The sequence below is a fragment of the Nicotiana tomentosiformis genome, chromosome 9 (assembly GCF_000390325.3).
Source record: "Nicotiana tomentosiformis chromosome 9, ASM39032v3, whole genome shotgun sequence".
Classification (NCBI taxonomy): domain Eukaryota; kingdom Viridiplantae; phylum Streptophyta; class Magnoliopsida; order Solanales; family Solanaceae; genus Nicotiana; species Nicotiana tomentosiformis.
This window is the reverse complement of record NC_090820.1, coordinates 20,381,785-20,409,148: the sequence shown is the minus strand read 5'-3', so window position 1 is coordinate 20,409,148 and position 27,364 is coordinate 20,381,785. Positions and strand designations below refer to the sequence as shown.

The window sequence follows — 27,364 nt, the reverse complement described above, 5'->3', positions numbered from 1 at the left end:
TTTTTGCTTCTCTTAACATTATGGGTGTCACTACTTATACTCATGAGGCATCAACCACAGTTGCCCCAACTAGGTTATTCAAAGATTTGGTTCTTGACGCAGACAACCTTATTCCCATGTTGATGCCACAAGTTGTTAACAACATTGAGACTGTTGAAGGTGATGGTGGTATTGTGTGATGACCCAAAAGGACATCTTATATTTTAAAACTCGAATCTGCACTCTTAAGCCTTAAAAATCTCATTTTACCCTCCTCGATTTTCTCCGGACAGGTTTCTGGAAATCTTTTATGTTGAAAACTGATGAAAATAAGAATTTTTGCCTTAAAAGTTAATTTTAGTTGACTTCGATCTTTAGTAAACGGACCCAGATCCATACTTTGATGGTCCCAGTAGGTCCGTATCGAATTATGGAACCTGGGCGTATGCCCGGAATCAAATTTGGAGGTCCCTAGCTTGAGTTATGAATTTTTGATGAAAATTAAAAGTTTGAAAATTATTTGTTTTTAAGAATCGATTGATATTTGGCATTGTTAGTATCGGGTCCGTATTTTAGTTTCGGATCCCGGTACAGGTTCATTATGATATTTAAGACATGTGTGTAAAATTTGGTGAGAAATGGAGTTGATTTGACGTGATTCGGACGTCCACCTGAGAAATTAGAAGTTTTAAAGTGTTCTTGAAAATTTCAATTGAATTGGTACTAAATTTAGAGTTCTATGTGTTATTTTGGCGATTTGATTGCGCGAGCAAGTTCGTATGATATTTTTAGACTTGTGTGCATATTTGAGTTGGAGCCCCGAGGGCTCGGGTGAGTTTCGGATAGGCCACGGGATGTTTTGGACTTTGAAAATCTGATTTTTCTACAGAATCTGTGTTCTGGCATGTCCTTCTTCGTGTTCGCGAAGGTCCTCTTGCGAACGCGAAGAGTAAACTCGGCAGCTGAGGATTTCTTCTTCGCGAACGCGAAGGCTTGGTCGCGAACGCGAAGCGATGGGGGCGTTACCCTTCGCGAACGCGACAAGCCCATCGCGAACGCGTAGTGTTAGGCACTGGGGAGGGGGAGTCAACCTTTTCTTCATCGCGAACACGAAGGCCAGGGAAGGGTAGCCTCCGCGAACGCGAGCACTGCCTCGCAAACGCGAAGGCTTGGCAGCCCATACACTTCGCGAACGCGATAGTGTTCTCGCGAACGCGATGAACACTGTCGCCCAGCACTTAACAGAACCCAAAAATGGGATTTTAGCCAAAAATTCATTTTTCTCAAAAACCAAACGGTGAGAGGCGATTATTCAAGAGTCATTCCTTCCCCAAATTGTTGGTAAGTGATTATAAACCATTTTTTTTCAATTACCCATTACATTTCTTGAATTTTCAACCTAAAATCTAGAGTTTTCATAGTAGAATTAGGGGTTAGGGTAGAAAATAGGGATTTCGGGAATTTGGGAATTTAGACCTCAATTTGAGGTCGGATTCCAAAACTAATTACATATTCGGGCTTGGGGGTGAATGGTAAAAAGATTTTGGTTTGAACCTCGGGTTTTGACCAAGCGGGCCCGGGGTCGATTTTTCGACTTTTTGGATGAAAAATTGGGAAATTTAATTTATGCAATATAATTGATTCCTTTAGCAATATTTGATATTATTGAGTCATTTTTGAATAGATACGAGTGATTTGGAGGTGAATTCCAAAGGAAAAGCTGTGATTGAGAATTAAGTGGCCTTCGGAGCAAGGTAATTATTGTGTCTAACCCTGACTTGAGGGAATTAGGAACCTTAGATTATTTGCTAAGTGAAATTCATGTGAGCGGCGTATATGTGAGGTGACGAGTACCTATGCGCCGCCAATTTACCTGTTTTTCCATATTTCTCTGTTTTTCTTATACTGTCTCATTCTTATGCCAAATTGCTACGTGTTATACTAATGTTGTTCAAATTATTGTTCTTATCATGTTTACGGAATTTTCTGGTGATAATTGAGTTTTTATTTCAAAGTTGAGATTGATATTATGGAATCAAATGTTGAAGTAAGGTTTGTACTAGTTATTCTATTTCCCTGTTGTTATTTATGCCTTGCATTATGGTGGGGAGAGTGTTAATGCACGAAGGGTGATGCCGTGCCATATTGTGAGTGTTAAGGCACGAAAAGTGATGCCGTGCCATATTGTGAGTGTTAATGCACGAAGGGTGATGCCGTGCCATGATATGAGAGTAAAAGCACGAAGGGTGGTGCCGTGCCATTTCTATTAATTTTTTGGTGAGATTGAGAGTAAAAGCACGAAGGATGATGCCGTATATTTTTTCTTACTGTATTCACTATTCCTGTTGATTCATGGTATATTGACTAATCCGGTAATCATTCTGTTATAGTTCTTTATCTTGTATTTCCCTCAGTATGTTTCCCCTCCCGACATTTCCTGTTTAGTTCTTCATTCCTGTTATTTGCGTATATATTGTTAAATTGTACAGGTTGATTATAGGTGCCTTACCTTAGCCTCGTTACTACTTCGTCGAGGTTAGGCTCGACACTTACCAGTGCATGGGGTCGGTTGTACTGATGCTGCACTCTACACTTTCTATGCAGATTTTGATACCGGCTCAGGTTGATCGAGATTTGCTATTGGTCCGCTGTCCGGAGACTAAAGGTAGATCTGTCGGAGTTCATAGACCTTGAAGTCCCCGTGTATCTTTTATGTCCTAATGTTTTCTTTCATTCAGACAGTTGTATTTTTTTCAGACTATTACTTGTAGTAAATTCTAGAATGTTCATGAATTGTGACTCCAGATTCGGGTGGTAGTAATTAATACCGTTTTACGATATTCCGCACTTATTATATTTTATTTGAGTTAATTATTGATATTTACTGAATCAAAATAAGGAATTTGTTTAATGATTCTCTAATGTTGGCTTGCCTGGCAAGTGAAATATTAGGCGCCATCACGGTCCCGTCGGCGAAAATGTTTGGATCGTGACAGTTGGTATCAGAGCACTAGGTTACATAGGTCTCACGATTCACGAACAAGCTTAGTAGAGTCTGGAGGATCGGTACGGAGACGTCTGTGCTTATATTCCAGAGGCTATGAAGTTTAGGAACAAGTTTCACTTCTATTCTTTCCTGTCGTACGATTTTGCTTTCTCAATATTGATTGAACTCTTCTACTCTTATTATCTGGTAGATGGAGAGAACACGTACCGCTTCCTCAGCTGAGCAGCAGCCAGAGCCTCCAGTGATAGCTCCTACACGGGGCAAAGGTCGAGGCCGAGGCTGTGCCAGAGGCGGAGGCAGGGGCAGGGGCAGGGGCAGGGCTCAGCCCAGTGCCCGAGCAGCAACCCCAGCAGTGGAGCCTCAGATAGAGATTGACGAGGAGGTTCCAGCCCAGATTGTTGTTGTCGGACCTGCTCAGGTTCCAGAGGGGTTCATTGCTTCCCTAGTACTTCAGGACGCTTTGGTCCGTTTGGTGGGCCTTATGGAGAGTGTGGCCCAGACTGGCGCATTTCCCATGGCACCAGCAGTCTCTCAGGCTGGAGGAGGAGCCCAGAATCCTACCACTCCCGCTCCGGAGCAGATAGCTCCCCAGTATCAGGCTCCAGCAGCTCAGCCAATCAGATTGGTTCAACCGATTATTGCGGCACAGGTCGAAAATGGGCCAGCTATGTCTTCTAAGGCTTTTTTACCAAGCTCTTTCCTGTTCACTTCAGTGGTGCTCCTTCAGAGGACCCCCAGAAGTATCTTTACAGCTGTCACGAGGTTCTACGGAACATGGGTATAGTGGAGACCAATGGGGTCTATTTTGCTGCATTTCAGATGACTGGTTCCGCCAAGAAATGGTGGAGAGATTACTTGTTGACCAGACCAGCTAGGTCGCCTGATCTTACTTGAGACCAGTTCTCTCAGCTCTTCATAGAGAAGTTTCTGCCTATCACATTGAGAGAGGAGCATCGCCGTCAGTTTGAGCGTCTCCAGCAGGGCAGTATGACTGTTACTCAGTCTGAGACCCATTTTGTGGATTTGGCCCGTCATGCTATTCTTCTCCTTCCCACTGTGTGTGAGAGAGAGAGGGTGAGGAGGTTTATTGATGGACTTGCTCAGCCTATCAGATTGCAGATGGCTAAGGAGACTAGGAGTGAGATTTCTTTTCAGGCGGCTACAAATATCGCCAGACGAGTCGAGATGGTTCTTACTCAGGGAGGTCAGGGGTCTGACAAGAGGCCTCGTCATTCCGGTGAGTTCAACGGTGCCTCACCTAGAGGTAGGAGTACTTTTGGTAGAGACCATCCTCCCAGGCCATTTTATTCAGCACTCCAGACATCCCACGGTGCCTCAGGTGGTCGTGGCCCTCAAATGCATTATTTCGACCAGCTAGCCTACAATGCACCACCAGCTCCTATTAGTGCACCTCCACTTCAGAGTTATCAGGGTGGTTATTCAGGTCGACAGGGTCAGTTTCAGGGTCAGCAGTCACAGCAACTGAGGTTATGTTATACTTGTGGTGATCCGAGACACATTGCTAGATTTTGCCCTCAGGCAACGGGCAGCTCACAACATCAGAGTTCTCGTGCCATGGTTCCGGCACCAGTTGTTGCACCACCTGCTCAGTCAGAGGTAGGGGTCAAGCAACCAGAGGTAGGGGCCAGATAGTTGAGGTGGAGGTCAGGCCGTTAGAGGTGGAGACCAGCCAGCAAGAGGCCGTCCCAGGGACGTAGTTCAGGGTGGTGGGGCCCAGCCCCGGTGTTATGCTTTTCCAGCCAGGCCTGAGGCTGAGTCATCTGACGCTGTTATCACATGTACTGTTTCAGTTTTCAGTAGAGATGCTTCAGTTCTATTTGATCCGGGATCCACTTACTCCTATGTGTCTTCCTATTTTGCTTCCTATTTGGTTGTGCCCCATAATTCTTTGAGTGCTCCTGTGTATGTGTCCACACCAGTGGGAGATGCTATTATTGTGAATCGTGTTTATCGTTCGTGTGTGGTCACCATTGGAAATCTTGAGACTCGTATAGATCTTCTACTTCTCAACATGGTTGATTTTGATGTCATACTGGGCATGGATTGGCTGTCACCTTATGATGCTATATTAGATTGTCACGCCAAGACGGTGACCTTAGCCTTGCAGGGGTTGCCTCGATTAGAGTGGAGAGGGAATCTTGGCCATTCTGCCAGCAGGGTTATCTCTTATGTGAAGGCTCGGCATATGGTCGAGAAGGGGTGTCTAGCTTATTTGGCTTATGTCCGTGATTCTAGTACGGAGGTTCCTTCCATAGATTCGGTGCCGGTTTTTTGTGAGTTTCTAGAGGTGTTTCCTATAGACCTGCCAGGGATGCCACCCAATAGAGATATTGATTTCTACATTGATTTGGCTCCGGGCACTCAACCTATTTCCATTCCTCCATATCGCATGGCCCCGCCAGAGTTGAAAGAATTGAAGGAGTAGTTGCAAGATTTGCTTGATAAGGGCTTCATTAGACCTAGTGTCTCGCCCTAGGGTGCACCTGTGTTGTTTGTGAAGAAGAAAGATAGATCGATGAGGATGTGTATAGATTATCGGCAGTTGAACAAAGTCACCATCAAGAATAAATATCCATTGCCGAGGATTGATGATTTATTTGATCAGCTTCAGGGTGCCAAGGTGTTTTCAAAGTTTGATTTGAGATCTGGCTACCATCAGTTGAGGATTAGGGCATCCGATGTTCCTAAGACAACTTTTTAGACTCGATATGGGCATTATAAGTTTCTAGTGATGTCATTTGGGCTGATAAATGCCCCAGCAGCATTCATGGATTTGATGAACCGGGTGTTCAAACCTTACTTGGATTCCTTTGTGGTTGTGTTTATTGATGATATCTTGATCTACTCCCACAGTCGAGAGGAGCATGAGCAGCACCTTCGGATCGTTCTTCAGACTCTGAAAGATAGCCAGTTATATGCTAAGTTCTCAAAATGCAAGTTTTGGTTGAGTTCAGTTCCTTTCTTGGGTCACGTTTTATCAGCAGAGGGTATTCAGGTGGATCCTAAGAAGATTGAGGCAGTCCAAAACTGGCCTAGATCCACATCAACTACAAAGATTCGTAGTTTCCTGGGTTTGGCGGGGTATTACCGTTGATTTGTGGAGGGGTTTTCATCCATATCAGCCCCGTTGACCAGATTGACACAGAAGGGTGCCCAATTCATGTGGTCAGATGACTATGAAGCGACCTTTCAGAAGCTTAAGATAGCTTTGACTACGGCACCAGTATTGGTGTTACCCACAGGTTCAGGATCTTATACAGTATATTGTGACGCATCTCGGATTGGTCTGGGTGCGGTATTGATGCAGGGTGGCAAGGTTATTGCTTATGCTTCACGGCAGCTGAAGGTTTACAAGAAGAATTACCTTGTTCTTGATCTAGAATTAGCAGCCATTGTTCACGCACTGAAGATTTGGAGGCACTATCTTTATGGCGTGCCATGTGAGGTATTCACTGATCATCGGAGCTTGCAGTATTTGTTCAAGCAGAAGGAACTCAATTTGAGGCAGAGGAGGTGGCTGGAGCTATTGAAAGACTATGATATCACCATATTGTATCATCCCGAGAAGGACAATGTGGTGGCCGATGCTTTGAGTAGAAAGTCAGTCAATATGGGTAGCCTTGCATATATTCCAGTTGGTGAGAGACCGCTTGCATTGGATGTTCAGGCCTTGGCCATCCAGTTCGTGAGGTTAGATGTTTCGGAGCCCAGCCATGTTCTAGCTTGTACAATTGCTCGATTTTCTTTATTTGAGCGCATCAGAGATCGGCAGGATGATGATCCTCATTTACTTGTCCTTAGATACACAGTGCGGCATGGTGGTGCCAAGCAGGTTACTGTTGGAGATGATGAAGTTTTGAGGATGCAAGGTCGTATTTGTGTGCCTAATGTGGATGGACTTCGTGAGTTGATCCTTGAGGAGTCCCACAGTTCTTGGTATTCTATTCATCCGGGCACCGCCAAGATGTATCAAGACTTGAGGCAGCATTATTGGTAGAGACGAATGAAGAAGGATATAGTTGCCTATGTAGCTCGGTGCCTAAATTTCCAGCAGGTAAAGTGTGAGCATCAGAGACCTCGTGGTTTACTTCAGAGGTTAGATATTCCTGAGTGGAAGTGGGAGCGTATCACTATGGACTTTGTTGTTGGACTTCCACGGACTCAGAGGAAGTTCGATGCAGTTTGGGTCATTGTGGACAGGCTGACTAAGTCAGCGCATTTCATTCCTGTGGCAGTTACCTATTCCTCAGAGCGGTTAGCAGAGATTTATATTCGTGAGATCGTCCGTCTTCACAGTGTGCCCGTGTCTATCATTTCTGATCGAGGTACGTAGTTTACCTCGTACTTTTGGAGGGCAGTTCAGCGTGAGTTGGGTACGCGGGTTGAGTTGAGCGCATCATTTCATCCTCAGACGGACGAGCAGTCCGAGCGCACTTTTTAGATCTTGGAGGATATGCTCCGCGCCTGTGTTATTGAGTTTGGAGGTTCTTGGGATCAGTTTTTGCCGTTAGCGGAGTTTGTCTACAATAACAACTACCAGTCGAGCATTCAGATGGCTCCCTATGAGGCATTATATGGTAGATGATGTAGGTTGCCAGTTGGGTGGTTTAAGCCGGGGGAGGCTCGGTTATTGGGTACAGATTTAGTTCAGGAGGCCTTGGATAAGGTCAAGATTATTCAGGATTGACTTCGCACAACTCAGTCCAGGCAGAAGAGTTATGCCGACCGTAGAGTTTGTGATGTTGCATTCATGGTCGGAGAGAGAGTGTTACTTCGGGTATCACCCATGAAGGGTGTAATGAGGTTCGGAAAGAAGGGCAAGTTGAGCCCTAGGTATATCGGACCTTTTGAGATTCTGGAGAGAGTGGGAGAGGTGGCTTATAGGCTTGCGTTGCCACACAGTTTAGCAGCTATTCATCCGATATTCCATGTGTCCATGCTTTGAAAGTATCACGGTGATCCGTCCCATGTATTAGATTTCAGCTCTGTCCAATTGGACAAGGATTAGACTTGCGAGGAGGAGCCGGTGGCAATTCTAGTCCGGCAAGTCCGCCAGTTGAGATCAAAGAGTTACCCTTCAGTTCGAGTGCAGTGGAGCGGTCAGCCTATTGAGGCAGCTACTTGGGAGTCCGAGTCTGATATGTGGAGTAGATATCCCCACCTTATCACCAGCCCAGGTACTTTTCTATGTCCGTTCAAGGACGAACGGTTGTTTTAGAGGTGGAGAATGTGATGACCCAAAAGGTCATCTTATATTTTAGAACTGGAATCTGCACTCTTAAGCCTTAAAAATCTCATTTTTATCCTCCTCGATTTACGTGCGCAATCCGGGTAGGTTTCCAGAAAGCTTTTATGTTGAAAACTGATAAAAATAAGAATTTTTACCTTAAAAGTTGATTTTAGTTGACTTCGGTCAACATTTTTGGTAAACGGGCCCGAATCCGTACTTTGATGGTCCCGGTAGGTCCGTATCAAATTATGGGACTTAGGCGTATGCTCGGAATCGAATTTGGAGGTCCCTAGATTGAGTTATGAATTTTTGATGAAAATTAATAGTTTGGAAATTATTTGTTTTTAAGAATTGATTGATATTTGGCATTGTTAGTATCGGGTCCGTATTTTGGTTCCGGAGCCCGGTACAGGTTCATTATGATATTTAAGACATGTCTGTGAAATTTGGTGAGAAATGGAGTTGATTTGACATGATTCGGACGTCACATGAGAAATTAGAAGTTTTAAAGTGTTCTTGAAAATTTCATTTGAATTGGTACTAAATTTAGAGTTCTAGATGTTATTTTGGCGATTTGATCACGCGAGCAAGTTCGTATGATATTTTTAGACTTGTGTGCCTGTTTGGGTTGGAGCCCTGAGAGCTCGGGTGAGTTTCGGATAGGCCACGAGATATTTTGGACTTTGGAAATCTAGTTTTTCTGCAGAATCTGTGTTCTGGCATGTCCTTCTTCGCGTTCGCGAAGGTCCTCTTGCGAACGCAAAGAGTAAACTGGGCAGCTGAGGATTTCTTCTTCGTGAACGTGAAGGCTTGGTCGCGAACGCGAAGCGATGGGGGCATTACCCTTCACGAATGCGACAAGCCCATCGCGAACGCGTAGTGTTAGGCACTAGGGAGTGGGAGTCAGCCTTTTCTTCATCGCGAACTCGAGCAATGTCTCGCGAACGCGAAGGCCAGGAAAGGGTAGCCTACGCGAACACGAGCACTGCCTCGCGAACGCGAAGGCTTGGCAGCCCATACACTTCGCGAACGCGACAGTGCTCTCGCGAACGCGATGAACACTGTCGCCCAGCACTTAACAGAACCTAAAAATGAGATTTTAGCCAAAAACTCATTTTTCTCAAAAATCAAACGGTGAGAGGCAATTCTTCAAGAGTTATTCCTTTTCCAAATTTTTGGTAGGTGATTCTAAACCATTTTATTTCAATTACCCATTATATTTCTTGAATTTTCAACCTAAAATCTAGAGTTTTCATGGTAGAATTAGGGATTAGGGTAGAAAATAGGGATTTCGTGAATTTGGGGATTTAGACCTCAATTTGAGGTCGGATTCCAAAACTAATTATATATTCGGGCTCGGGGATGAATGAGTAAAAAGATTTTGGTTCAAACCTCGAGTTTTGACCAAGCGGGCCCGGGGTCGATTTTTTGACTTTTTGGAGGAAAAATTGGGAAATTTAATTTATGCAATATAATTGATTCCTTTAGCAATATTTGATATTATTGAGTCATTTTTGAATAGATACGAGTGATTTGGAGGTGAATTCCAAAGGAAAAACTGTGACTGAGAATTAAGTGGCCTTCGGAGCAAGGTAAATGTTGTGTCTAACCCTGACTTGAGGGAATTAGGAACCTTAGATTATTTGCTAAGTGAAATTCATGTGAGCGGCGTATATGTGAGGTGACGAGTACCTATGCGCCGCCAATTTACCTGTTTTTCCATATTTCTCTATTTTTCTAATACTGTCTCATTCTTATGCCAAATTGCTATGTGTTATACTAGTGTTGTTCAAATTATCGTTCTTATCATGTATACGGAATTTTCTGGTGGTAATTGAGTTTTTATTTCAAATTTGAGATTGATATTATGGAATCAAATGTTGAAGTAAGGTTTGTACTTGTTATTCTATTTTCCTGTTGTTATTTATGCATTGCATTATGGTAAGGGAGAGTGTTAATGTACGAAGGATGATACCGTGCCATATTGTGAGTGTTAATACACGACGGGTGATGCCGTACCATATTGTGAGTGTTAATGCATGAAGAGTGATGTCGTGCCATGATATGAGAGTAAAAGCACGAAGGGTGATGCCGTGCCGTTTCTATTAATTTTATGGTGAGATTGAGAGTAAAAGCACGAAGGGTGATGCCGTGTATTTGTTCTTACTGTATTCACTATTCTTGTTGATTCATGGTATATTGACTGCTCCGGTGATCATTATGTTGTAGTTCTTTATCTTGTATTTCCCTCAGTATGTTTTTTCTCCTGACATTTTTTGTTTAGTTCTTCATTCCTGTTATTTGCGTATACACTGTTAAATTGTACATGTTGATTGTAGGTGCCTTGCCTTAGCCTCGTCACTACTTCGTTGAGGTTAGGCTCGGCACTTACCAGTATATGGGGTCGGTTGTACTGATGCTGCACTCTGCACTTTCTGTGCAGATTTTGATACTGGCTCAGGTTGATCGAGATTTGCTATTGGTCTGCTGTCCGGAGACTCAAGATAGATCTGACGGCGATCACAGACCTTGTAGTCCCCGTCTATCTTTTATGTCCTACTGTTTTCTTTCATTCAGACAGTTGTATTTATTTCAGACTATACACTGTTAAATTGTACAGGTTGATTTTAGTGCCTTGCCTTAGCCTCGTCACTACTTCGTCGAGGTTAGGCTCGACACTTACCAGTACATGGGGTCGGTTGTACTGATGCTGCACTCTGCACTTTCTGTGCAGATTTTGATACCGGTTCAGATTGATCGAGATTTGCTATTGGTCTGCTGTCCGGAGACTCAAGGTAGATCTGTCGGCGTTCACAGACCTTGAAGTCCCCGTCTATCTTTTATGTCCTACTATTTTCTTTCATTCAGACAGTTGTATTTCTTTCAGACTATTACTTGTAGTAAATTCTAGAATATTCGTGAATTGTGACTCTAGATCCGGGTGGTAGTAATTAATACCGTTTTATGATATTCCGCACTTATTATATTTTATTTGAGTTAATTATTGATATTTACTGAATCAAAATAAGAAATTTGTTTACTGAATCAAGTGAAATGTTAGGCGCCATCACGGTCCCGTCGGTAAAACATTTTGGGTCGTGACATGTTGGAAGCATCAAGAAGATGAACTTTGTCGAAGGTGAGTTTTACACACACACACACACACACACACATATATATATGTGTGTGTGCGCGCGAGCGCGCGCGCGTATGTGTGTGTATGTGTGTGTGTATATATATGTATGTGTATAAAAACTTATGATTAGCTACAAAATTTATTGTAGCAATAAATTTGTAGCTTTTAGCTAATTATTGCCACGAAAGTTAGCAATCATAGCAAAAATAAGGAATTAGCTTTGCCAATTTAATTTTCGTAGTTATGAAATTTTATGATTTTATAAATAACTATGAAAATTTTATTTTTGTGGCTATTGTTAGGTATTAGCTACGATTTTTGAATTTGTAGCTGAGATTTCATAGCTAAAAATATATTATGTTGTAGTATAAAACTTCATTATATCCCACACATCAAAAACCATTCTATTCACTTCTTATTCCAAATTCATCTTAATTATCCTTTTTTTTTTTTGCTTCTCTTAACATTATGGGTGTCACTACGTATACCCATGAGGCATCAACCACAGTTGCCCCAATTAGGTTATTCAAAGCTTTGGTTCTTGACGCAGACAACCTTATTCCCATGTTGATGCCACAAGTTGTTAACATTGAGACTGTTGAAGGTGATGGTGGTGTTGGAAGCATCAAGAAGATGAACTTTGTCGAAGGTGAGTTATATATATATATATATATATAGTGAGATCTCTATAACATTATAGCTATATAACAGTCATTCACTATAAAAGTCAATTTTTTTATGGAACCAATTTCAATGCTATATGTTATAATATACGTTCTCTATCAAACACTTCGCTATAACAATCAAAACAATCCGGAACAGATGAGACTATTATAGAGCGGTTTGACTGTATATAGGGCAGCCTAGAACAAAAAGTATCATATGTTTATGTAGGGTTCGTGGAAATGTTGCATCCAAATGGGTGTGAGTGTTGGTGCATTTTTATGCCTAACATGCATGGTTCTGGAATTAAAGTCCTAACATGCATGGTTCTGGAATTAAAGTACAATTTTAAATTAGAATAGTTGCCTTATTACAATAATTAAATAGATAAACTGTTAACTAAATATAGGAAGTAAAATTGTTATAACCTTAAAAAGAAAAACGAAGAAGAAGGAGGAGGAGGACGAGAGCTAAAAAGATTTTTTTTTTTCCTACAAAAATGTGCATTATCTACATTTTTGAATGGCAAAACATAGGAAATTCACACTAGTTGGACTTGTTCGGCTAATTAAATTCTTTTGGTGCAATTCTTTCTCTTTTAGAAATTTTTTTTGGTTGAAACATTGATACTGAAAAAGATATTTATACGATCAAATTACTAAATTATAAAATTTATTAAATTGCACTAATAATGTAAAAATGACTTAAATCCTCTCCGAAAGACTATGAAAGTTTCAAAGAACTACTAATAATTAAACATTCTTTTTTTTTTTTGGCAAAAACTTGTTCTTAGTTTTGTCAAGAAAATAAGGGCCCATTTGGCCATAAGAAGTTTTTCACCTTTTTGATTTTTTTTTTTTTTTTTACATTTTTCAGAATCATTGTTTTGCCATGAAAATTTCAATTTCACTTGAAGTTGAATTTCAAAATTTTTCAAAAATTTGAAAAATTCCAAAAAGCTACTTTCAAAATTTTCACTTCAACTCACTCACAAAAATGTCAAAAATATCTCCAAATTGTATTTATGTCCAAACACAATTCTAATTTTTAAATATTATTATCATTTGAAGTACAATCTTTATGTATTTATATTTTCTAGGTATTTTCTATTAATAGGAAGTAGGCTTTTGTCACGACCCAAAATTCCCACCTTCGGACCGTGATGGCTCCTAACATTTCACTTGCTAGGCAAGCCAACGATAGAATAATATTAACCAATTTTTAAATAATCTTTACATTATTAATAATCAAGGAACCAAAAGCAGAAGCAAAATGTGAAATATAGTGAAATAATCCATAAAATCAATGGTGTCTAAATACCATCCCAGAATTAGTGTCACAAGTGCACGAGCTTCTAGAATAATACAAATAAAGGTCTGAATAAAATAAAGTTATCTGGAAATAAACACACAACTAAAGTAAAATAGACTAGGACTTCAGAACAACGGACGGCATGCAGTTATACCTCAAGTCTCCTCTAAATAGCTGAAATCCGAGCAAGTCTATAGCACGCCGCTGGAACCAACTCTGAAATCTGCACAAGAAGTGCAGAGTGTAGTATCAGTACAACCGATCCCATGTACTGGTAAGTGCTGAGCCTAACCTCGACGAAGTAGTGACGAGGCTAAGGCGGGTCACTTACATTACCTGTACGCAATATTAGTAACAACAACAATAATATAAATAAATCAGGTAACTCATTTATAATAATTGAAGTCAACTCAGCATTCATAACTAATTATTATTTCAACTAATTCTGTTGCAGCGTGCAACCCGCTCTCACAATATGTTCACATTCAATTCTGTTGCGGCGTACAATCCGCTCTCCTAATATTTTCCTTTTAATCAAGTCTGTCAAATATTTATTTCAATCAAGTATATATATAGACTTTTAAATAAGTCTGTTGCGGCGTGCAATCCGATCCCCCAATATTGACTTTTAATAAGTCTGTTGCAGCGTGCAACCCGATCCTCCAATATAGACTTTTTAATAAGTCTGTTGCGGCGTGCAACCCGATCCTCTAATATTGACTTTTAATAAGTCTGTTGCGGCGTGCAATCCGATCCTCCAATATATCCATTTCAATCAATTCGTATAGAAGAAATAACCCTAATAAATATAATAATTAATATAAAATTATAAGACAAAAAGCATTCAATAATTATGATTTAATTATGAAACAGACAATGACAAATAGCAAATTATTATGAAAATCAGGGAGAAAATAGGCAGTTTAATATTTAATATGCTAAATGTCAAATAACAATTAAAACACATAATTCAAATAGCATGTAACAATTAATGCGGGAATTCAAGAATTAATATATGACAAAGAATAGGAGAGAAATAATTATTATAATATTTAATTTATGATTTAAAATAATTTATGATTTTTCAAGTAAGCAGGCAAACAACTAATTTCACGACGTATATACACTCGTCACCTCGCCTATACATCGTTCACATGCTTTTCACATAAAAAATAATTTAAGGGTTCTATTCCCTCAAGTCAAGGTTAACCACGACACTTACCATGCTTTGTAAATTCCAACCAATTACTCAACCACAACTTTTCCTTTTAAATTTGACTCTGAAAGTTTCAAATCTATTTACAAATAATTCGATATATTCAATACTAATCATTGAAATTAATTCCACATGAATTTACAAATATTTCGAATAAAAATTCGAATTTCATTTAAATATTTGACAGTGGGACCAACGTCTCAAATCCCGGAAATATTTACGAAATCCGAACACCCATTCTGAGACGAGTCCAACCATACAAAAATTATCTAATTCCGATGTCAAATGGACCTTCAAATCTTAAATTTTCTTTTTTGAAAGATTTTACAAAAATCTGATTTTTCTTCCATAAATTCACGGATTCATGATATAAATGAATATGAAATTATGAAATATAATCAATATAGGATAAGGAACACTTACTCCAATATTTTTCCGTGAAAATCGCCCAAAACTCGCCTTACCCGAACTCAAAAATGGAAAAGGGTTGAAAATGGGACGAATCCCATTTTCGAGAACTTAAGTTCTATTTCTGGGACTTTTACCCTTCGCGAACGCGGTTAATGCCTCGCGTTCGCGAAGCACAAATTTGTGCTATCACATTTTACACTTCGCGAACGCGAAGCTTGCCTAGCTTGGTCTTCGCGAATGCGAGGGCTACTTCGCGAACGCGAGGGCTACTTCGCGAACGCGAACCTTTCCTAGCTTGGCCTTCGCGAACGCGAGATGCCCTTCGTGAACGCGAAGGCAATAATGATGGCCAGTCACTTTCCCTTCGCGAACGCGAGGCTTCAGTCGCGAACGCGAAGTTTTGAACCTCAGGCCTTCGCGAACGTGGTCACTCTGTCGCGAACGCGAAGCACAAAACGTGCCAGCCCCAATTTGCTCTTTGCGTTCGCGAGAGTACCTTCGCGAACGCGATGAAGAACACACCAGAAGCATGAAGTCTGCAAAAACTAGATTTTCTATGTCCGAAATCATCCCGTAGCCCATTCGAAACTCACCCGAGCCCTGGGGGCTCCAAACCAAACATGCACCCATGTCCTAAAACATCATACGAACTTGCTCGCACGATCAAATCTCCAAACTAATTCCTAGAACTACGAATCAGACACCAAATCAAAGGAAATTTTTAAAAAAACTTTAAAACCTTTATTTTTACAACCGGACATCCGAATAACGTCAAATCAACTCTGTTTCTCACCAAATTCGGCAGACAAGTCATAAATATTATAGTGGACCTATGCCGAGCTCCGTAACCAAAATACGGACCCGAGGTCAATAAATCCAACATCAGTAATTTCTTAGAAATCATTAAGCTTTCAAGCTTTTAATGTTTCATCAAAATTCCATATCTCGAGCTAGGGATCTCGAAATTGGATTCCGGACATACACCCAAGTCCCAAATTACGATACAGACCTACCGGAATTTGTCAAAACACTGATCCGGGTCTGTTTGCTTAAAATATTGACTAAAGTCAACTCAGTTGAGTTTTTAAAGCTATATTTCACGTTTTAATCCCTTTTTCACATAAAAACTTTTCGAAAAATTTTACGGACTGCGCACGCAAGTCGTGGAATGATAAATAGTGCTTTTCAAGGTTTTAAAACACAGAATTACTTATTAAATTTAAAGATGACATTTTGGGTCATCACATTCTCCATCTCTAAAACAAACGTTCGTCCTCAAATGGAGTTAGAAAAAGTACCTTAGCTGGAGAAAAGGTGTGGATATTTACTCCGCATGTCCGACTAGGACTCCCAGGTAGATGCCTCTACCGGCTGACCTCTCCATTGCACTCGAACTGAAGGATAACTCTTAGACCTCAACTATCGGACCTGCCGGGCTAGAATAGCCACCGGCTCCTCCTCGTAAGTCAAATATTTATCCAATTGGACTTAGCTGAAATCTAACACATGGGACGGATCACCATGACATTTTCGGAGCATAGACACATGAAACACCATAGGAACCGCTGATAAATTAGGTGGTAATGCAAGCTTGTAGGCTACTTCACCCACCCTTTCAAGAATTTCAAAGGGTCCGATATATCTAGGGCTCAACTTTCCCTTCTTTCCGAACCTCATTACACCTTTCATAGGTGAAACCCGGAGCAATATTCTTTCTCCAACCATGAATGCAATATCACGAACTTTACGGTCGACATAACTCTTTTGCCTAGACTGAGTTGTGCGAAGTCGATCCTGAATAATCTTGACCTTATCCAATGCATCATGTACCAAATCGGTACCCAACAACTGAGCCTCTCCCGGTTCAAACCAACCAACTGGAGATCGGCATCGCCTTCCGTATAATGCCTTATATGGAGTCATCTGTATGCTAGACTGGTAGCTATTATTACAAGCAAACTCCGCAAGTGGCAAGAAATGATCCCAAGAACCTCCAAAGTCTATAACACAAGCGCGAAGCATATCTTCCAATATCTGAATAGTACATTCTGACTATCCGTCTGTCTGTGGATGAAATACTGTACTCAACTCCACCCGCGTGCCTAACTCATGCTGTACAACCCTCCAGAAATGTGAGGTAAACTGCGTACCTCGATCTGAAATAATAGACACGGGAACCCCGTGAAGGCGGACAATCTCATGAATGTAAATTTTAGCTAACCTCTCTGAAGAATAGGTAACTGCCACTGGAATGAAATGTGCTGACTTGGGCAACCTGTCCACGATGACCCAAACTACGCCAAATTTTCTCTGAGTCCTTGGGAGCCCAACAACAAAATCCATAGTGATACGCTCCCACTTCCACTCAGGAATTTCTAACTTCTGAAGCAAACCACCAGGTCTCTGATGCTCGTATTTAACTTGCTAACAATTCAGACACCGAGCTACATATGCAACTATATCCTTTTTCATTCTCCTCCACCAATAATGTTGCCGCAAATCTTGATACATTTTGGCGGTACCTGGATGAATAGAATACTTGGAACTGTGTGCTTCTTCAAGAATTAATTCATGAAGCCCATCCACATTAGGCACACAAATACGACCCTGTATTCGCAGAACCCCATCTTTCCCCACAACAACCTGTTTGGCATCACCGTGCCGCACCGTGTCCTTAAGGACAAGTAAATGAGGATCATCATACTGCCTCTCTCTGATGCGCTCACATAAAGAAGACCGAGCGACTGTGCAAGCTAGAACTCGACTGGGTTCTGAAACATCTAACCTCATGAATTGATTAGCGAAAGTCTGAACATCTGCAGCTAATGGCCTCTCACCAACCGGAATATACGCAAGACTGCCCATACTCACAGCCTTTCTACTCAAAGCATCGGCCACCACATTAGCCTTTCCGGGGTGATACAAAATGGTGATATCATAGTCTTTCAACAACTCCAACCATCTTCTCTGCCTCAAATTAAGATCTTTTTGTTTGAACAGATACTGAAGGCTACGATAATCAGTAAATACCTCACACGAGACACCGTAGAGGTAATGCCTCCAAATCTTCAGCGCATGAACAATGGCTGCCAATTCTAAGTCATGAACAGGATAATTCCTCTCGTGAACTTTCAACTACCACGATGCATATGCAATTACCTTACCATCTTGCATTAATACTGTACCAAGCCCAATGTGAGATGCGTGACAATATACCATATACGTTCCTGAATCTGTGGGTAATACCAATACTGGCGCCATAGTCAAAGCGGTCTTGAGCTTCAAAAAGCTCAACTCATACTCGTCTAACCATCTGAATGGGACACCTTTCTGGGTTAGTCTGGTCAATGTGCTTGCTATAGATGAAAACCCTTCCATGAACCGACGATAATAACCTGCCAAACCCAGGAAACTCCAGATCTCTGTAACTGAAGTAAGTCTAGGCCAATTTTGAATAGCCTCTATCTTCTTAGGATCCACCTTTATGCCTTCTGCCGATACCACATGCCCCAAAAAGGCAACTGAGTCTAACCAAAACTCACATTTTGAAAACTTGGCATATAACTGATTATTCTTCAAAGTGTGAAGCACACTTCGAAGATGCTGCTCATGCTCCTCTCGACTGCTGGAGTAAATTAAGATATCATCAATGAATATAACCACAAAAGAGTTCAAATAAGGCTTGAACACCCGATTTATCAAAACCATAAATGCTGCTGGGGCATTTGTCAACCCAAATGACATCACTAGGAATTCGTAATGCCCATACCAAGTTCGAAAAGCTGTTTTAGGGACATCAGAGGCCCTAATCTTCAACTGATGGTAACCAGACCTCAAATCAATATTTGAAAATATCTTTGCATCCTGAAGCTGATCAAATAAGTCATCAATTCTTGGCAGCGGATATTTGTTTTTTATAGTGGCCTTGTTCAACTGCCGATAGTCTATACACATCCGCATAGAGCCATCTTTCTTCTTTAAAAATAATACTGGTGCATCCCAGGGCGAGACACTAGGTCTAATGAATCCCTGATCAAGCAAGTCTTGTAACTACTCTTTCAATTCATCAATTCTGGCGGGGCCATACGGTATGGTGGAGTAGAAATGGGCTAAGTGCCCGGAGCCAAATAAATACGGAAGTCAATATCTCTATCGGGTGGCATCCCCAACAAATCTGCAGGAAATACTTCTAGAAATTCACGAACAACTGGTACTGAGTCCATAGAAGGGACATCCACACTGGATCGCGAATATAAGCCAAATAGGCTAGACACCCTTTCTCTATTATATGTCGAGCTTTCATATAAGATATAACCCTGCTGGCAGAATGGTCAGGAATTCCTTTCCACTCTACCGAGGTAACCCCGGCATAGCTAGGGTCACTGTCTTGGCTTGACAATCCAATATAGCATGATAAGGGGACAACAAGTCCATACCCAAGATGACATCAAAGTCTACCATATCAAGAAGTAGAAGATCCACACTAGTATCAAGATTACCAATAGTAACCACACACGAACGATAGACATGATCTACTACAACAGAGTCTCCCACCGGTGTAGATACACACACAGAAGCACTCAGAGAATCACAAGGCACAACCAAATATGAAGCAAAATAGGAGGACACATAGGAATAAGTAGATCCGGGATCAAATAGAACTGAAGCATCTCTATGGCAAACTGGAATAATACCTGTGATCAAAGCATCAGATGACTTTGCCTCAAGCCTAGCTGGAAAAGCATAAAATCGGGGCTGGGCCCCGCTGCGTCTCTAGGACGGCGTCTAACTAGCTGGCCTCCACCTCTAACGGTCTGACCTCCACCTCTAATGGCTTGGCCTCCACCTCTAATGGCCTGACCTCCACCTCTAGCTGCCTGACCCCTACCTCTAGCTGGCTGAGTAGGCAGTGAAGCAACCGATGCCGGTATGATGACACAAGAATCTTGCCGAGATCTGTTACTCTCCAATATGGGGAAATACCTCCGGATGTGACCGATGTTTCCACACTCATAACACCCATCCTGATACCATGGTTGCTGAAGCTAAAGCTGACCCAGATGGGCCGGATAACCACTGTAGTAACTCTGGAGTGGTGGTGCACTGATAGGAGATGAATATGCACTGAATACTGGCTGCCCAGAGTAAGGCATAATAGGACCGTGACTCCCAGAAGCACCGAAGATACATGAAGTGCTGAATGAAACGGTCTGGGAAGATGACCCCTACCAAAATTACCCCTGCCTCCAGATGAGGCACCACTGAAACCACCGAACTGACGAGGCCTCTTATCGGACCTGCCAAACCCAGGAAACTCCGGATCTCTGTAACTGAAGTAAGTCTAGGCCAATTTTGAATAGCCTCTATCTTCTTAGGATCCACCTTTATGCCTTCTGCCGATACCACATGCCCCAAAAAGGCAACTGAGTCTAACCAAAACTCACATTTTGAAAACTTGGCATATAACTGATTATTCTTCAAAGTGTGAAGCACACTTCGAAGATGCTGCTCATGCTCCTCTCGACTGCTGGTGTAAATTAAGATATCATCAATGAATACAACCATAAAAGAGTTCAAATAAGGCTTGAACACCCGATTTATCAAAACCATAAATGCTGCTGGGGCATTTGTCAACCCAAATGACATCACTAGGAATTCATAATGCCCATACCAAGTTCGAAAAGCTGTTTTAGGGACATCAGAGGCCCTAATCTTCAACTGATGGTAACCAGACCTCAAATCAATCTATGAAAATACCTTGGCATCCTGAAGCTGATCAAATAAGTTATCAATTCTTGGCAGCGGATATTTGTTTTTTATAGTGGCCTTGTTCAACTGCCGATAGTCTATACACATCCGCATAGAGCCATATTTCTTCTTTAAAAATAATACTGGTGCATCCCAGGGCGAGACACTAGGTCTAATGAATCCCTGATCAAGCAAGTCTTGTAACTACTCTTTCAATTCATCAATTCTGGCGAGGCCATATGGTATGGTGGAATAGAAATGGGCTGAGTGCCCGGAGCCAAATCAATACGGAAGTCAATATCTCTATCGGGTGGCATCCCCAACAAATCTGCAGGAAATACTTCTAGAAATTCACGAACAACTGGTACTGAGTCCATAGAAGGGACATCCACACTGGATCGCGAATATAAGCCAAATAGGCTAGACACCCTTTCTCTACTATACGTCGAGCTTTCATATAAGATATAACCCTGCTGGCAGAATGGTCAGGAATTCCTTTCCACTCTACCGAGGTAACCCCGGCATAGCTAGGGTCACTGTCTTGGCATGACAATCCAATATAGCATGATAAGGGGACAGCAAGTCTATACCCAAGATGACATCAAAGTCTACCATATCAAGAAGTAGAAGATCCACACTAGTATCAAGATTACCAATAGTAACCACACACGAATGATAGACATGATCTACTACAACAGAGTCTCCCACCGGTGTAGATACACACACAGAAGCACTCAGAGAATCACAAGGCACAACCAAATATGAAGCACAATAGGAGGACACATAGGAATAAGTAGATCCGGGATCAAATAGAACTAAAGCATCTCTATGGCAAACTGGAATAATACCTGTGATCAAAGCATCAGATGACTTTGCCTCAAGCCTAGCTGGAAAAGCATAAAATCGGGGCTGGGCCCTGCTGCGTCTCTGGGACGGCGTCTAAATAGCTGGCCTCCGCCTCTAACGGTCTAACCTCCACCTCTAATGGCCTGGCCTCCACCTCTAATGGCCTGACCTCCACCTCTAGCTGCCTAACCCCTACCTCTAGCTGGCTGAGTAGGCAGTGAAGCAACCGATGCCGGTATGATGACACAAGAATCTTGCCGAGATCTGTTACTCTCCAATATGGGGAAATACCTCCGGATGTGACCGATGTTTCCACACTCATAACACCCATCCTGATACCATGGTTGCTGAAGCTAAAGTTGACCCAGATGGGCCGGATAACCACTGTAGTAACTCTGGAGTGGTGGTGCACTAATAGGAGATGAATGTGCACTGAATACTGGCTGTCCAGAGTAAGGCATAATAGGACCTTGACTCCCAGAAGCACCGAAGATACATGAAGTGCTGAATGAAACGGTCTGGGAAGATGACCCCTACCAAAATTACCCCTGCCTCCAGATGAGGCACCACTGAAACCACCGAACTGACGAGGCCTCTTATCGGACCTCTGCTTTCTCTCTTGTGCAAGAACCATCTCGATCCTCCTTGCGACATTAGCAGCCTCCTAAAAAGAAATCTCGCTTCTGGTCTCCTTGCCCATCTGAAGTTTGATAGGGTGAGTGAGTCCCTCAATAAACCTCCTCTCTCTCTCTCTCTCTCCGTAGGTAGTAAAATGAGAGCATGGCGGGCCAAATCCACAAAACGGGACTCATACTGAGTAACAGTCATACTTCCCTACTGTAGACGCTCAAATTGCTTGCTGAATTCCTCTCTCAGTGTGATAGGGAGGATCTTTTCCAGAAATAGCTAAGAGAACTGCTCCCATGTAAGTGCAGGCGATCCGACTGGTTGGGTCAATGTATAATCTCTCCACCATCTCTTGGCGGAACCCGTCATCTGAAATACTGCAAAATCAACCCCATTGGTCTTAACTATACCCATGTTCCGCAACACCTCATGGCAGCGTTCAAGATAATCCTGTGGGTCCTCAAAAGGTGTACCACTGAAGTGAACTGGAAAGAGCTTGGTAAACTTATCCAGTCTCAATAAGGCCTCAAAAGACATGGCGGGCCTATCACCGGTCTGTGCCGCAATAACTGGCTGAACTACCCCAACTAGCGGGGCTGCTGGGGCCTGATTCTGGGGAGCCATCTGCTCTAGAGCGGGAGTAGTGGGAGTTTGTGCTCCTCCCCCAGCCTGTGAGATGGCTGGTGCCACGGAAAATGTACCATTCTAGGCCATGCCCTCCATAAGACTTACCAAATGAACTAGAGCATCCTGAAGTATTGGAGTGGCTATGAATCCTTCCGGGACCGGAACTGGTCCAACTGGTACATTCTGAACTGGAACCTCCTCCTGAAGGTCCACCTGAGGTTCTACAACAGGTACAGCTGCTCGAGCTCTCGACTGAGCTCTACCTCGGCCTCTGCCTCGGTCTCTAACATGACCTCTACCCTTGGCCATAGTTGCCACCGGGGGTTCTGGTCCCTGTCCATCAGTACAGGTATTACGTGTTCCAACCATCTGTAAGAGAATAAGAGTAAAATGGTTCAATCATCGATGATAGAATAAAATCGCACGACATAATAAGAAAGAAGTGATATTGTTCCTAAACTTCATAGCCTCTAAGAGATAAATACAGACGTCTCCATACCGATTCTTCAGACTCTACTAATCTTGCTCGTGACTCGTGAGACCTATGTAACCTAGTGCTCTAATACCAACTGTCACGACCCGTAATTCCCACCTTCGGACCGTGATGGCGCCTAGCATTTCACTTGCTAGGCAAGCTAACGTTAGAATAATATTAACCAATTTTTAAACAATCTTTACATTATTAATAATCAAGGAACCAAATGCGGAAGCAAAGTGTGAAATATAGTGAAATAATCCATAAAACCAACGGTGTCTAAATACCATCCCAGAATTGGTGTCACAAGTGCATGAGCTTCTAGAATAATACAAATAAAGGTCTGAATAAAATAAAGTTATCTGGAAATAAACACACAGCTAAAGTAAAATAGACTAGGACTTCAGAACAGCGGACGGCATGCAGTTATACCTCAAGTCTCCTCTAAATAGCTGAAATCCGAGCAAGTCTATGGCACGCCGCTAGGACCAACTCCGAAATCTGCACAAGAAGTGCAGAGTGTAATATCAGTACAACCGACCCCATGTATTGGTAAGTGCTGAGCCTAACATCGATGAAGTAGTGATAAGGCTAAGGCAGGTCACTTACATTACCTGTACGCAATATTAGTAACAACAACAATAATAGAAATAAATCAGGTAACTCATTTATAATAATTGAAGCCAACTCAGCAGTCATAACTAATTATTATTTCAACTAATTCTATTGCAACGTGGAACCCACCCTCACAATATATTCACATTCAATTCTGTTGCAGCGTGCAACCCGCTCTCCTAATATTTTCCTTTTAATCAAGTCTGTCATATATTTATTTCAATCAAGTATATATATAGACTTTTAAATAAGTCTGTTGCGGTGTGCAATCCGATTCCCCAATATTGACTTTTAATAAGTCTGTTGCGGCGTGCAACCCGATCCTCCAATATGGACTTTTTAATAAGTCTGTTGCGGCGTGCAAACCGATCCTCCAATATTGACTTTTAATAAGTCTGTTGCGGCGTGCAACCCGATCCTCCAATATGAATTTTTTAATAAGTCTGTTGCGGCGTGCAAACCGATCCTCCAATATATCCATTTCAATCAATTCTTATAAAAGAAATTTTTCCAATAAATGCAATAATTAATATAAAATTATAAGACAACAATCATTCAATAATTATGATTTAATTATGAAACAGACAATGACAAATAGTAAATTATTATGAAAATCAGGGAAACAATATGCAGTTTAATATTTAATATGCTAAATGTCAAATAACAATTAAAATACATAATTCAAATAGCGTGTAACAATTAATGCAGGAATTCAAGAATTAATATATGACAAAGAATATGAGAGAAATAATTATTATAATAATTAATTTATGATTTAAAACAATTTATGATTTTTCAAGTAAGCAGACAAACAATTAATTTCACGACGTATAGACCCTCGTCACCTCGCCTATACGTCGTTCACATGCTTTTCACATAACAAATAATTTAAGGGTTCTATTTTCTTAAGTCAAGGTTAACCACGACACTTACCAAGCTTTGCAAATTCCAATCAATTACTCAACCATAGCTTTTCCTTTTAAATTTGACTCCGAAAGCTTCAAATCTATTCACAAATAATTCGATATATTTAATACTAATCATAGGAATTAATTCCATATGAATTTACAAATTTTTCGGATAAAAATCCGAAATTCATTTAAATATTCGACAGTGGGACATACGTCTCAAATCAGAAAAAACTTTTGAAATCCGAACACCCATTCCGAGACAAGTCCAACCATACAAAAATTATCCAATTACGATGTCAAATGGACCTTCAAATCTTAAATTTTCGTTTTTGGAAGATTTTATAAAAATTTAATTTTTCTTTCATAAATTCACGGATTCATGATATAAATGAGTATGAAATCATTAAACATAATTAATATAGGATAAGGAACACTTACCCCAATGTTTTCCCGTGAAAATCGCTTTACCCGAGCTAAAAAATGGAAAAGGGTTGAAAATGGGACGAATCCCATTTTTCAGAACTTAAGTTCTGTTTCTGGGACTTTTACCCTTCGCGAACGCGGTCAGTGCCTCGCGTTCGCGAAGCACAAATTTGTGCTGTCCCATTTTACACTTCGCGAACGCGAAGCTTGTCTAGCTTGGCCTTCGCGAACCCGAAGGCAATAATCCTGGCCAGCCTCTTTCCCTTCGTGAACGCGAGGCTTCGGTCGCGAACGCGCAGTTTTGAACCTCAGGCCTTCGGGAACGTGGTCACTCTGTCGCGAACGCGAAGCACAAAATGTGCCAGCCCCAATCTGCTCTTCGCGTTCGTGAGAGTACCTTCGCGAACATGAAGAAGAACACACCAGAAGCCTGAAGTCTGTAGAAAACCGAATTTCCTAAGTCCGAAATCATCCCGTAACCCATCCGAAACTCACCCGATCCCTCGGGGCTCCAAACCAAACATGCACCCAAGTCCTAAAATATCATACGAACTTGCTCGCGCGATCAAATCGCCAAACTAACTCCTAGAACTACGAATCAGATACCAAATCAAAGGAAATTTTCAAGAAAACTTTAAAACCTTTATGTTTACTATCGGAAGTCCGAACCACATCAAATCAACTCTGTTTCTTATCAAATTCGGCAAACAAGTTATACAAGTTATAAACAAGTAGACCTATGCCGGGCTCCGAAACCAAAATACGGACCCGAGGTCAATAAATCCAACATCAGTAATTTCTTAGATATTATTAAGCTTTCAAGCTTTTAATTTTTTCATCAAAATTTCATATCTCGAGATAGGGACCTCGGACTTCGATTCCGGGCATACGCCCAAGTCCCAAATCACGATACAGACCTATCGAAATTGTTAAAACATTGATCCGAGTCCGTTTGCTCAAAATGTTGACTAAAGTCAACTCAGTTGAGTTTTTAAAGCTCTATTTCACATTTTAATCCATTTTTCATATAAAATCTTTTCGAAAAATTTTACCGACTGCGCACGCAAGTCGAGGAATATTAAATGGTGCTTTTTCGAGGTCTTAAAATACAAAATTACTTATTAAATTTAAAGATGACATTTTGGGTCATCACAGCTTTCTTCTACAGGAAAACTCTCAATGGATGATCATGATGACGAATGGGGAATTCAGCACTCTGCTTTAAAGGGTACTGTTTTTTCAACCGTCTCTGTTTATTTGGCAATTTGTATTATCCGACTAAGTTAAGGGGCTAAATCGAACTAGATTAATTTATTCTTTAAAATTTAAATTTAGATACTTGGAAACTATGGGAAGAATCATTTTAGTTGTTTCAAAAATTACATTTTTAAATTTCACTTAGTCTTCTTGAGCAGAGAGTTATATTGGAAATAGTCTCTTTACTCCTCCGTGGCGGGTTAAGGTCTACATATATACTATCCTCCCCGTACCCCACTTATGAGATTTTACTGGGTTGTATTATCACTTGAAATTGTTTTTCACTTTTTTCTGGAATTTCACAATTGTTATGTCCAAACGCCCACTAAGTTTGCTTTATTTTGTGAAATGACAGATGGTCCAATAAAGTATTTGAAGCACGAGCTTCATGTGATTGACGATAAGAACTTGGTAACCAAATATTCACTAATCGAAGGAGATGTTCTAGGAGACAAATTGGAATCCATTACCTATGATGTCAAATTCGAAACTTCTGCAAATGGAGGTTGTATTTGCAAGACATCGACTGAGTACCACACAAAGGGTGATTATGTATTTAAGGAAGAAGAACACAATGAAGGCAAAGATAAAGCCATGGAACTTTTCAAGGCTGTTGAAGACTACCTTCTTGCCAATCCTACCGTCTATGCTTAAATGGTGTCCGAGTCGGTTTGCGTCCAGCCCGGCTAATTCCACGAAATACCTGGTTATACTATCATAATATTTTTGAGTGTCTGTGTTCTTTCCAAACATGTAATGGAAAGAACTTTAAATAAAGAATATCGCAAGCTTTGTACTGTACTTTTCAAATGCTTGTACTGAAATTAAAATGTCTTGTTCAATATATATGACGCTCAAGGA

At 41.3% G+C, this 27,364-nt stretch overlaps 1 protein-coding gene across 1 annotated transcript; it reads left to right on the top strand.

The window, feature by feature from the left end:
- LOC104116204 (pathogenesis-related protein STH-2-like) lies at positions 1-27,364 on the top strand. Its single transcript, XM_070185910.1, has 4 exons — positions 1-159; positions 11,978-12,022; positions 26,415-26,474; positions 26,859-27,364. The coding sequence occupies exons 1-4, from the start codon at positions 21-23 to the stop codon at positions 27,155-27,157; spliced, it is 543 nt and encodes a 180-aa protein (XP_070042011.1). The 5' UTR covers positions 1-20; the 3' UTR covers positions 27,158-27,364.

What these genes read in the sequence shown, in the direction of transcription:
- LOC104116204 (XM_070185910.1), top strand. Translation starts at nt 21, where the DNA reads ATGGGTGTCACTACTTATACTCATGAGGCATCAACCACAGTTGCCCCA. An exon ending in CAACATTGAGACTGTTGAAG is followed by an intron (nt 160 to 11,977) that starts GTGATGGTGGTA and finishes AGACTGTTGAAG; the next exon opens with GTGATGGTGGTGTTGGAAGC. An exon ending in GAAGATGAACTTTGTCGAAG is followed by an intron (nt 12,023 to 26,414) that starts GTGAGTTATATA and finishes TTTCTTCTACAG; the next exon opens with GAAAACTCTCAATGGATGAT.